Genomic DNA, 14,083 nt, shown 5'->3' with positions numbered 1-14,083 from the left:
CTGTCTTTAAGAAAACTCGAAAGCTGCATGTGATCCACAGATCAGCAGCATTGGAGTCCGTACTTGGATACTCTCACCAATTGAATAAAAAGATGTGTTTTAACCTGCTCTGTGGTGATAAACAGCACCCTCAAGTTTGAGAAGATCTGCTCTAAAGCAGTGGTTCTTAAAATTAGGTCCCTGGACCAACAGCATTAGTTTCACCTGGGAACTTAGCAGAAATGCAGAATCTCAGGCCCTGTACCTCACTCACTCTTGAGGTAAAAACTCTGGGAATGGGGCCAGCCTCTGAAGGGGCTTTGTTTTTTTGTTTTTTGGGTGGGTACGCGGGCCTCTCACTGTTGTGGCCTCTCCGGTTGCGGAGCACAGGCTCCGGACGCGCAGGCTCAGCGGCCATGGCTCACGGGCCCAGCCGCTCCGCGGCATGTGGGATCTTCCGGGGCACGAACCCGCGTCCCCTGCATCGGCAGGCGGACTCTCAACCACTGCGCCACCAGGGAAGCTCGGCTTTGGGTTTTAACAAGACTTCCAGATGATTTTCATGCTTATTAAAGTTGGAGAGCTACTGCTCCACATGGCGTCATGGTTATCGTAGTTTCAATGTCACTAATGAAATTCAGGTTTGCCCGAGTTCATACCTCCCAATTCTTTCAGCACTTCCTTCTAGCAGGTAAAGCTCAGAATCATCTGTGTTTGATCGCCGTTGGCCAGTCAGGAGAGATGCTACCTAATTTCACTAATAATTTTTGTCTTGGATCCATTTTTTTTCACGGAAATCTAAATGATATATGGCAGGCGGAATGATTGGAGGCTGAAGCATTGATTGGCTGTTGATGTTGCTAACAGTTTGCCTGTCTCTCAGTTTGCTGATTCAGAGGTTGGCAATGCATTCCTCTGACCCCCATCCATGATACTATGCTCAGTAATTCCACTGGGTTCATAAATTCATTCTCTCACTGAGCCTTTGTCTAGATAAAAAGTAGGGAAAAGATATGCTGTCAGCGATGTGGCGTTGGGTCAGTCAACCTCTCCAGCCTTCAATTTCCTCAATGAATTACAAAACAGTAAGAATACCCATAAATAGTAACACCTACCTTACTCAATTCACAGTTTGTTGAGAGGGTCAAATGAGAGACCATCTGGGAAGAAACTGGAAAATCTAAGGCATCATACATATAAAACAAACCAGCAGGAGGATTATAATGAAGTGACGATACTTATGCTCTGTGAATGATACACGATGTAACCACCACTGCCCCAGTGGTCCAAGCAGGAACTTAAAATCTAGTTGGGGAATGAAAATATTCAGTGTGTGATCAATACCATTTGGGAGGTGTATGGCTCATTCCCTTATATCCTTCAGGTCTTTGCTCAAATAATGCCTTTTCGGTGATACCTTTTCTGATCAAAATGTTTAATAACACAGCTCATTCCTCCTATACGTTTTTCCTGCTTTACAGTTTTCCTCAAAATATCATTCTCTAATATACCATGTATGTTACTTCATCTTACTTACATGTTTACTATCATTTGCTTTCCACCCCATCCCCACTTCAGTATAAGTTCCGGGAAGGTAGGGCTTTTGTATACTCTTATTCACTCTTTTACTTCAGAGCTTAATGATGCTTAGTAGGCATTCAATACCATACGTGTGGGTCAGACGAATGATTAGCAGTTATTGACTAGATTATGTTATCAGCATCAAACATATATCATTTTTTTTGTCTGTTTCATCAGCGAATCCCATGTCTATGCCTTTATTTTTCAAAAAGCAGCAGAAGGTAAGATATGGAATAGGAGAAATACATGGTAACCCTTACAGATCTGCTGCCTAAAATCCTAGCAACGAGCTCACATTTTGCACGGTAAACCGATTAACAAGTAGAGAGCATAAAAATAAAAGTTCTGAAATGGTGATGGAAGAAGCAGTCGAGAGTCAGAACATCTGAATTCTGTCACTGCCCAATCACTAACGGATATTTTGGTGTAGGGTAAATACACATTAACCTATCTAGGGTTCTGTTTTTATCTGTACCTGTGTACTGTGGATTAGTTTTAAACGTGCCCTACTAAGCTATATTTATATAATTGTCAGTTTAAAAAGTAGAGAAAGTCTTCTTTCTGTCTTACATTGGTGAAAAAAATACCTTATTTACATTTATATGGCATATGACTTACACTTGAGATCATGGGAGTCATAATTAAAGAACATTCATATTTTATAAACTCAAAGGTCAAAAATGTCATATGGCAATGTCTTAGGTACATAGCATTTTATATTTGCTTTTAAAGACCTCATTGCCTTGTATTTATTTCTAACCCAACATATACTATGGTTTTCCTTGTCTAAAATAAAGACATTATTAAATTGACCTAATGTAAACTTTGTTTTTCAAGATCACATTAAGTAGCCTGATAACTTTTATAAGTTTCTAAAATAAGCCATCTATTTCATGCATAGAACAAATTAAATTCCTTTCACATCTGCTTCAGAGAGAAAAGAATCTTTCCACCGTCATATTTAATTTCTTCATATCTTGTGCTCATTAAATTCAGAAGTTAATAGTACATAAATAAAACATGGCTTTTACTTTATAGATTGCATGTAGAGTGCACACATTTAAACGCCTATAGGGAAAATGAGAAAATCCTGGGAAACCAACCATGCAAATCCAGTCTTTTTCTTCCTGCAGCTGAAGATCTGATATCTTCAGCACATTGAAAATGTAATTTAAAAACAAATTATACTCTTAGATGGTCTTTGTGTATTTAAATTAATCTAACTTGATGATCAGTGTTTTCACCCTTATTTTATTTATTTATTTTTTTAATTTGTATCTTCTTTTGTCAGCGGCTTTCACATGACGGGGAGGCTCCCGTAGCTGATGCAGCAAAGCTGTACTGGATGTTTGAAAAAACCATGCAATCAGGAATCCTTGGTGTGGTGCTCACGGTGCTACTTTACGTGCGCCTGTTCATCATTTCATCTTTGATTTTATATTTGTATTGTCTCAGGTAAGATGTTTCAGTGGTTCCATTCCTCAGAGTGTTCAGCCTCCAGTCTTGTTGTTCTATGACTGGGCTGTGAGAAGATCGTTGAAGAAGTTAGAACCACGTCTCCACGTCAAAGGCAGAAAATCTCTTTCTTGTGTGTTTACTGTCATGGAGACCAGCCGGGAAATTATTTCTTTTGGAGAAATTTTTTCTCCATTATAGGGAGAACTAATTTTGCTCTAAATCATTATACTTGTCTCTTCAAACTAAGGACCTACAGGAAACAAGGAGTAATACACAATGATACACAATGACATTCTGGGAGATTTCCTGGAAAGCTTGTCTAAACTTCTCTTTTCCTTCCTCATTCTTCTAACCCACTTTCTCCCCTCTCTCCCCACCCCTGCCAAAATCACCAGTAGGAGAATCCTCCTTCAACTTTGATCCTGAATATCATTGAGTATGGCTTGACAGGTCATTAATTTAACAAGCAAAATATGTGGGTGAAGAAAAACGAGAAAAGTAACAAATATAAGGCAGTATAAAAAGTGCTAGGAAGACTTTTCACTCTGTTGATGGTTTCCTTTGCTGTGCAGAAGCTTTTTATTTGGATACAGTCCCACTTGTCCAATTTTATTTCTGTTGCCTGTGCTTTTTAAAAGTCATTTTTATATCCATGAAATTATTGCCAAAACCAATGTCATGAAGCTTTCCTCCTAAACTTTTTTAAAAGAAATTTTGCAGTTTCAGGTCTTATACTTGTCTTTAATCAATTTTGAGTTGATTTTTGTGGATGGTTTTATATAGGGTTATTTTTTTGCATGTGGATATCCAATTTTCCTAACACCATTTGTTGAATAGACCATCCTTTTCCCATTGTGTACTCTTGGTACCTTGTTAAAGATCAGTTGATGAGCATGCATTTATTTCTGGACTCTCGAGTCTGTTCTATTGCTCTATTGTATGTATTTATGCCAGTACCATACAGTTTTCATTACTGTTGCTTTGTAATATAATCCAGCAATTCCACTTCTGGAGATTTAGTCAAAAAATTAAAATCAGGATCTCAAAGAAATATTAGCACTCCCATTTTTATTGCAGCAATATTCACAATAGCCAAGCTGTAGAGATAACTTAAACGTCCATTAGCAGATGAATGGGGAAAAAGTGTGGTACATACTTACAATGGAATATTGTTCAGCCTTAAAAAAGAAGGGAATCCTGAATTATGTAACAACATGGATGAATCTTGAGGACATTATGCTAAGTGAAATAAGCCAGTCATCAAAGGACAAATACTGCATGATTCCACTTAGATGAGATATCTAAAAAATCAAAGTCACAGAAGCAGAGAGTAGAATAATGGTTGTCAAGGGCTGAGGAAAGGAAGAAATAGGAAGTTGCTATTCAACAGACATAAAGTTTCAGTTATACAATATGATTAAATTCTAGAGATCTGCTATACAATACTGTGCCTATAATTGACAATACTATACTGTGCACTTAAAAAATTATTAAGAGGGTAGATTTCATGCTAAATGTTTTACATAATTAAAAAAAAAAGTGCTAGGAAGAGGTCAACATAGGAGTCTCTGGGAGCATAGAGGAAAGGAACCAATCCAGGTCTGGAGGTACATAGGGACAGTAGCCAAGTGCTCCAGTTGAAATATAACTCTTAAATAAGTTTTGAAGGTTTAATATAATTTAGCTAGAAGAAAAACAAGCATGTTTGCAGGTGAAGGAAAGAGGTATAAGAACATATTGTTATAAGAAAATATATTTGTCAAATCAAAGGTATTTTAGTATGGCTGGAGTATAGGATATAGGGTGAGGGCAGTTGACTGAGTTGAAATTAGAAATATAGTCAAGGACCAGATGAGAAAAGTCTTGAATATTGTGTTCTGGAGCTTGAATTTGTTCTAATGATAAAGTGCAAATATTGAAAGATTTTAAATGTCTTTAACTTTAGGAAGATCACTCCGCTCATAGAAAAGAAGATGAGATTTAATAGTGACCAGGTTGAAAGCAGGAACGTCTAGTTAGAAAGCTATCTTAATAGTTTAGGCAAAGAGTGTCAAAAGCCTTAACTAAAGAGAATGAATGACACAGGAAATGGACAGTCGAGCCATATCTAAGAAATGGTTAAGTGACCCAATATAACTACTGGGCTTATTGGAAGGTGAAGGAAAGGATAACATTTAGTAGAACCTTAAGTTTTGGAGTTGGGCAGATGGGTGGATGACTGTAGCATTCCTAGAGATAGGACACAGAGAGTAAACATTTAGAGGAGATAATGGGTTAAATTTTCCCTCAGATTGACCTTGAGATATCTTTGATATTGACAAGGGAAAATATATCATAAGACGTTAGTATAGATGAGTATAGAGCTCAGAGAAAACAATATAGGCTACAGATTTGGGTGGAGGAAGCCTTGAGTTTTATTGCTTTGTAGGGTAGAGGCTAGATTGCAGTGGGCTGAGTGAAGGACACAGAGTCAAGACTTACCGCCAGTTCTTTTCACCAAACCATGATGCAAATGGAGAGTGGTTGGAAAAAAGTTTTTTAAAAAGAGTGGCTTTTAATATGGGTGTGGTTTGAATATATTAATATGCCTATATGATAATTCTAAAAGAAGGAGAAATATGGAGGATGTCTAAGCAAGGGAGGATGATTGATTGAGCAAGGTCTCTGAGGACCCGAGGTTGAGTACATGTGATGACAAACCTTGGATTTAGGGAAAAAAGTCTTATCTCTTGATGTGATAGGTAAAGAGATAAGGACAATTGCAAATGCAAGCACATTTGATAGCCATTATTATTTTCGATGAAATGGGAGGTGAATTCACTCCTTAACTTTTCCTTCAGTAGACTGATCATTCTCTGATGGGGCCCTTTGGTCACTAACATAGGGGTAGTAAAGTTGCCTAATTGTCAGGGGAATCCACGTTGTTCAGGCACAGTTTTGGTTTATATTTGGACATGTCAGAAGCACTGCATGTCATCTTTCCTGAGCACTTACGTTCCTGGGGAAGGGAAGAAAGTCTTCCGTGATCATTCAGTTTTCATTTGATCACTAACTTGTCGTGTAGCCTTAGGCAATGATGTTCACTTGCTGGATTTTAGGCATTTTCTTGTGTAACACGTATGTGTAGATCTTACAAGAGGCTGTACATGAAGTGTAACTCTACTACTTAATATGACTAGAGTTTCCTAGAGGAGTTAAAGAAATAAAATAGTGTATCATGTTGTTTAGACTTTTGTAGGATTAAAAAAATGATCGGGTCATGGTAGGTCTCCTTCATTCCCATATCACTGTATCTCTTCTCACTTAAAATAAGATAAATGTTTACAACATGCTTTGCTTGCTCCAAAGTCTACATTTTTATTATCAAGAGTACTTGTAAAGTATAAAAAAATGCAAGCACAGAATTTATGCACCAAATAACTGGGATTTAATCTTTTGCTACCTAAACAAATAGTTGTTTGCTTTAAAATAAAACAGAAAGATTACCCCATGGGGAAGGGTTGATAGGAGGAGTGGGAAGATCTGTAATGGATGAAGAAATGATTAAGGGAAGAGGAAGCGTCCAGACATCATAGAGAATGAAACTAAAACAAAATTCAGGAGGAATAAACAAGTTTTGTTCACTTTTTCCCCCCAGCCCCTCACTGTCTTTGTGCTTAACCTGTCTTGTCAGAACTAGGCATGCTCAGTTACCGTAAGCAGGTTTTGTTTGTGTTTTAGAAATAGATGCTTTTAAGAGTCCTTTGGATGATGATAAATTTACAGTTGTATCCAACAGGGAAAACACCTGTATTTTCCATACGAATAAATAAAGTCACTCCAACATGTCTGCTGAATAATTCTCTCTTTACCGATATTTCTAAACTATCTTTTTCTGAGATGGTAGAGAGCAGGGCAGCCCAACTCTTCTATGAAGCAAGCACTGTCACCATCAGAGGCATCTGGTCAATGAAATGGGGTTTTGCTCTGACATTAAAGTAGGCAAAGAGACACAGAAATCATAAGAACTCATCTCAGTGAAAAATCCCAATATGGATCTGTGCATGTTGACTGACTTAGGTTAGCATTCCTAATCCAGATGTTAAAGCAACACTCCTAACTTCCGGGCTTTTGAATCAGTGCTGTCAAAATGTGATAACACTGCTGGCATAAAAGAAGTATAAAGAAGATCAAGGCTGTGGTGCAGGATGTTAATAGAGCATTTTGTGTAGCTCTGGGCACCAGAAGCTCCACATTATGGGGACTGGCTGTGTAAGCTCCAGATTGGACCCTATTGAATTTGGCTGATTGGATCTCATTTCTGAATAATTTCTTGCTGAAGTGTTTCTACTAGAAAAATTTTCACTTTCCATAGCTCTAGGAGAAGAATTGACCAGGATGCTGGTTCTTTGCCTCTGTGCAAGGAGGTTCTTGAGCTGGGTGTAATTACTTTCACTGGATTTTGTAGCTGTAAAAAAATCATTGATCTTTTCAATGGTTTTCCTTATTATAGTAAGGATATGTTATTTAGTAAAAAAAATGGAAACTACTGAAAAGAATCAAAAAATAAATTAAAAGCATCAATAATCTCACCATCGAAACAAAGCATTGTTAATCTTTTGATAAATTTATTTCAGTCTTTTCCTGTGTATATTTATTTTTACAAAGTTGAAACTGTACTGTAAGTATAACTTTATATGTTGATTTTTATGTTTGTTTTTGTTTTTTTAAATTGAAGTATAGTTAATTTATAATGTGTTAGTTTCAAGTGTATAGCAAGTGATTCAGTATACATATATATATATTTTTTCAGATTATTTTCCATTATAGGTTATTAAAAGATATTGAGTCGAGTTCCTTGTGCTATACAGTAGGTCCTTGTTGTTCATCTATTTTATGTATAGTAGTGTGTATATGTTATCCCAAATTCCTAATTTATCCCCCCCACCTCCCGCTATCCTCTTTGGTAATCATAAGTTTGTTTTCTATGTCTGTGAATCTATTTCTGTTTTGTAAATAAGTTCATCTGTATCATTTTTAGATTCCACACATAAGTGATATCATATGATATTTTCTTTCTCTGACACATGTTGATTTCAAACTTAATGTTATATGATATTTTCATGTTATTTCTTGAACATACAATGCCTATACAATATTTTATACCATATAAGCAGTATAAAATATTTAAATATTGCTTTATTCCTGGACAATAGATTATTTTCATTTTTGTGCATCTTATAAATAATTCTGATGAACATCTTAAGCCTCAGGGTCTTGTCCCCATTTTTAATCATTCTTTGAATAGAGTCCTAGAGACCCAGAAATTCTGGTTCAGAGAGTTTGATGTTTCCAAGACATTTGATAACTATTGTGAAATTATTTTCTAGAGAAGTTGTATAGAGTTATGCTTCCACAGCCGTGCATGAGGAAACTTAGCAAGTCGTGTTCACATCATGTGTGAACCTTTTATAATCTCATGGAAGAAATGAAATCTCATCCTTTTCTAACTGTGCATGCATCTTCTAGTCACTAAATATTCTCAATATGCTTATCACACATTTATATTTTTCTCTTGTGTGAATTGCCTTTTAAGTGTCCTTTTGCCTTTCTTTCTATAGAGTATTTAAATGTTTTTCTTACTGAGTTATATGAGTTTAATATATAATAACAGTATTAATGCTTGTGGATATGTTCTCCATTTGAAAATTATCTTTTAAATTAATTTTTTATTTTGAAAAAATAGATATTTATAATTCATATACGGTAAAGTCTTTGATCATTTTTATGACTTTAAATATCTCTTAATCAAAATAATCTTTCCTCATTCAGAAATTTTACAATTATTTGCTTCTATTTTTATTAAGTTGGACATTTTTTCATTAAATTCCTTATCATAAGCTATGTAGAATTCATTTGATGTGGATAGTGTCAGGATCTAAATGAGACATCCTTTTATTTTTTATTTTTCTGGTCTGTTCCTTAAGTTTGTATTATCTTTAGATAGTAACTGTTTTGCCATTTTATCTTACTGGTTTTTCTTTTAAGTAATTTTAATTCATCAGATTATGTTCTGGATGTGATAGAGCTCTTCTTTTCCAGAGTTTTTTTTTTTTTTAATTTTTCTTTTTACCAAACTTTTATAGATGGTCATCTACAGGCATTGGCATAAGGGAGAGACTCTAATGACCACCTATACCTCCCAGACTGTTTACTGCATATTTAGCTTTGCAGCGTTCTTCATAACTCTTCCAAGTAAAGCTTCTGTTGATTTTATATGGATACTTTAAATTCTTTATCTGAATAGTCCAAAAGATCTATAGGCTGCACACATATTTTTTGTAATATGCAGATAATGAGAAACCACAATTTAATGACAGATTTGTTAAAGCTTTTATATTCCTGGAAGCAAGTACACAAATCTGAAAGACTGATACTCGAGTTAATTAGTATTTGGGGTGCTGATGTCTTCTTGATCATTGTCTTAATAGTTCTGAATAGCCTTATAAGTTTTAGCTACTGTCATTTATTACTTAGGAAAGTTAATTTAGATTAAAATAACTTTAAAGACAGATTTTGATGAGAATATTATGAGCGTATTCATTGTCTAGGGAATATGTATAAGACAATCAAAGATTTTCCACTTCGGAATCAATCTTCTTTACAATTTTCCTTACTAAAGGCAAAATATTATTTACCATGTAAAGGAAAAACTTCTAAATATTGCTAAATAATTTTCATCCCTCTTAAATTGTCACTGAGTTATGGGCACTCTATGCCCTGAGAGGCAGAAATGAACTATGCACACTTTGACGTGCTTGTATAGGAATAGACCTCTTTAAAAGATTCGGATGCTACATTGTGTCAGTTCCAGTAAACTGAAAGATTGTAACCAAAATGGCTCATTGCTTTGGGTCCAGATCAATTCACTGATCACCCATTTGCCAAAAGCCCATCAGTATCCTCCCCCTGTTCCTCATAACCAAGCTCTCTGATGTGGGCGGTTGACTTCATGCTATATCCTGACTCCCCTTCCATCTTTTCTTCTGAAAATAGAGGGGTCTATTTCTACTCCAACTATCCCCATCTATAGCTGCAAGAAGCTGGGTCAGAGATAAACAGAACATTCCTTGACATGATATTCTCTTATAAGAATAAAATAAAAGCTGGTCAATTAAGTCTAAATTGTTAATCAGTCATTTGGTGAACTGGGTTTTGGTAAATTAGCCTGCTTCTGTAACTCTAGGATAAAAGAAACTAATCTACTGGATCTCCTTTTATTTATTTATTTATTTATTTATTTAAATCCAGAGCTTGTGGGAAAGTGGGTATGTGAGTTCTGACCAATAGCAAGTAGGTGTTAAGACAGTATATGTACCTGAATGAGGTGACAATGTGTGGATTATCTTGTTGGCACAGTCCAAATTCATGGTTTGGGCTTGTTTTAGGTCATGGGGACATGAAGTTTCCTTTTTCACTTCCATGTAAGTACTTGCACCCGATAGCATAATGTATACAAGCCAATGTTATTCTCCACTTCTCTGCCTTAGCATTATGTATAATCTCTAAAAATCTTCCTGAAGCATTTTCACTATACTTAACACTAAAACACTTGAACAAACAAATAAACAAAAAGAGCAACAATTTTGGTTTGCTGCCACAAGCCAATGAGGATTACATGTACATAAAATGGTATGTTAAACTCTGAACCATGTATTTTAAATGTTACATCAGTAGTCAACTAAAAATGAAAAAGAACTATAGAGGCAAAATAACTAGAAACTCTGGACTGAGGACTGAAGGCAAGATTGTTAACTCTAGAATTCACCAGTCTCCTCTCTGGACCCAGAAAAGTGTCTGGAATACAACGGACACACAACTAATATGTGTTCGATTAAAAACATGAACAAATAAATGAATACAATATCTACGTGATGAAGATACACCTTCTCTTTCAGATAAAATGGGGCTCACAGGCTGTATGTTCAAATGATACTAGCTCCCAAGTGTTTTTTATTTTGAACTCATCCAGAGTATAATGAAGACGTGTGAAAAGGGACACACATGGCTCTCATGTGTGTTAGTTTGATTTATCCAAGTGATCAGGATAGGGTTTTAGTTTGAATTCCTTGGCAACAGCCAATTTTTAAAAAAATACAGCGCAGTGTGGAAGGAGAAATTTTAAAGGGTCATGGTGATGCACATAGCAGGGGAAATGCAAAACATTTGGGCACTGTATGTAAGAAATCCAAAGGACCTTGGGAAGTGCTGACCACATCAGAGGTGCAGAATGATCTCTAGCTCCCTTCTCGCCAATAGTCAATTCCACTATCCCAAAATCCCTACACCCCACCTCCCTATCTAAATAGTCTTTTCTCTTTAATGATCTGGTAAGTAGGCTAATATGTGGCATATGCTTAGATGCTCAAAACAGCAGATGGGTTTCTGGTGATCTTGGACACGATTGTGATGGAGCTATCATCCTGCAGCAGCACAAATGATAGAAGGTGTCTCAGCCTTAGTGCTTGAGCAATACCTTTGCTATCGATGTTGATCATGAGACCAGGACCTATTATCAGCCCTGTGCTTTCTTAGTGGCTAAGACCTCACAGATTAGTTTGATTTGAAAAAACACTGCCATAAGTTCTTCTGGTTCACTTACTCTTTCTAGTTTGGGTTTCCCTAGTAAACCTGATGCATCTACATAACCTAATTCCCTCAATGCAATATAAGACAGTATGAACTCGTAGAGCTGACCCTTGTGGTCATGAGAAAGAATAGAATCCTAACCCTAACAAATATATTATTGGCTCTCATAATAATTTCAGAATCTCCAAGCATAGGTTCAAAAAACTTCCATCACATGCCATACAGATCAGCAAAATGGAGATTACAAATAAAAGTTTTAATGTTTTCCTTTCAGTTACTGAATAGTAATTTTTGTCATGTCCTGAGCACTTACTGTATATGCCAACCCTGGTTTGAATACAGTATATAGATTACCTCACTTAAACCTCAGACTGAGTCTGTGATTCAGGACCAGTTACTGTCATCTCCTTTCATATGAAGAAACCAAGCCTTCGTGACTTTAAGTAATTTGCGTAAGGTCGCAACTCCTATCTTTACGCAGTCTTTGCAACTCCCCAAACTGCAATATTACTTCTACGTCATATTTCTTAATTTTTTTAACAATAAGATTACTTAAAATTCACATCTGTGGTTAATTTTTGCCTAATGGATGGCTGTGATGTAGTGGTTCAATATCTGGCTTGAATCTTGGCTCTGTTACTTACCAGCTGTGTGTCCTCTGGCAATAGTTTAACCTCTCTGACTCTCTTTCGTTTATCTTTAAAATGTGAGTAGTAGAATCAAACTTAAACCTTGATCTTCTCCTTTGGAACAAGTTAATTGATTTAAATTGTATATTTCTAACAGATTTGTAATTTAGGCAGCTAAGTTTAGTTCTAAAATTTAGCTCTTTCAAGATACATATGAATTTAATTAAGCAATTTAGAACTTTCTATTAACTTTGACAACTCCACATATATATGTCAGTGGGACTTCCAGATTGACATTCTGAAAAGAAACTCATTGTCTTCTGCTCCAGATCACCTCTTCACGTAGGGTTCCCTTTCTCAGTGAATGCTGAGATCACCTATCCAGTTCTGAAGAAAGAAGGAAGGAAGGAAAGGAAGGAAAAGAAGGAAGGAAGGAAAGAAGGAAGGAAGGAAGGAAGGAAAGAAGGAAGGAAGGAAGGGGTTTCCTATATCAGTAAATGCAAGATCACCCATCCAGTTCTGGAAAAAAGAAACAAACAAACAAATGTGGGAGGTGTCCTCAAACACTTTCTCTCTCTCACCCTCCATACAAACCTTCTCCAGGTTCTGGTGGTTCCTTAGCTCTTGAACTAGTTCATCTCATTCCATCCATAGGGTCCTTTCCCTGTCCAGTATATGCCCCAGTCTCTCCCATGACTTACTGTAACAGCAGCCTTCAACTAGTCTTCTTATATTCCCTCTTGCCCCTTTTAATCTCTTCTCACTGTCACCAGAATCATTTTTAATTAAAAAAACTCTCTTCTTGCTTTAATGGCTCCTATTACTCTTACAAATATGAGGTCTCTTGATTGGGGCCATGCCTTCCCCACATTGTACAACCTTAATACTCTGTGACCGCCCCATCACTCTGTGAGTCATGAGGGCTCCTTTCCACGTCCTTCCAGGAATCTTCCCCTATCCCCTCCCCTACTGGTTGCACTTACCAAGTACTTGGCACTTGATAGGCACATGTGAATATTTTCTGACCAAGTAAATACATGAATGAGGAGTGAATTAGGAGGATGATTGTCCCCTTACAAACGTGAGACTCTACACATACATTGAAGGATATACACTTCATAACTAGAGCCCTGTGACAGGACTGTCTCTGGAAATGGTGGTGGAGGGATGCGGGTGGTTCTTCACTATTTCCCATTGCGTGCACATTTTTATTTTCTGAGTTTCTTTTTCCTTTTACTAAAATTGCTTTTCCTTCTTTATTTTCTTTCTCTTCTTTATGGCTTCCTTGTATTTCCCTTTTTCTCCATTTAGTACAAGTTCATACCAAAGCCATTTGGATTTTAATTACTGTTAAACAGAATGGTGACTGCTCAAGTATTTCTAGAAAGCCAACCAAAGCTTTCTCCATACATATAAGCACTTCAGTGTCATACCTCATCTAAAGTGTTCAACAGTTCTACTAAAGAATATTTGTATTTTAGAAAAAAATTTTAAATATTTAAAACAAATGAATGAATGAATTTTAGCAGGCATATGCTTGTCACTGTATAAGAAGCTCGACTGTTTACATGCTGTCTATTCAGAGCTGTACCTGCCACAGTCTAATGTATTTACACCAGCAGGTAAGTAGTTTTCAAACTTAAATCATAAGCACATTGACTACAATATGTATAGAGCCATACTGCTGAAATCTTTTGTAACTTTTGGAGTTAGAAATAAGCAATCATATTTGATTCTTCTTCATTTTTATATATTTTTTGAATTTAGAGCTATTTTAAGTCATAGCTTCCATCCTTTTCATGATCCTT

At 36.2% G+C, this 14,083-nt stretch overlaps 1 protein-coding gene across 1 annotated transcript in view; it reads left to right on the top strand.

Annotated features, from left to right (window-relative positions):
• The window catches only part of LOC103087859 (uncharacterized), a 207,545-nt gene that overhangs the window by 131,908 nt on the left and 61,554 nt on the right, over positions 1–14,083 (top strand). Inside the window, 1 exon segment of the mRNA XM_082931383.1 lies at positions 2,852–3,015. Within this exon segment, the coding sequence (XP_082787509.1) occupies positions 2,852–3,015 (164 nt within the window).

This window comes from Lipotes vexillifer, unplaced genomic scaffold (assembly GCF_000442215.2).
Source record: "Lipotes vexillifer unplaced genomic scaffold, Lipotes_vexillifer_v1.1 scaffold444, whole genome shotgun sequence".
Classification (NCBI taxonomy): Eukaryota; Metazoa; Chordata; class Mammalia; order Artiodactyla; family Lipotidae; genus Lipotes; species Lipotes vexillifer.
This window is presented reverse-complemented; position numbering and strand designations above follow the sequence as displayed.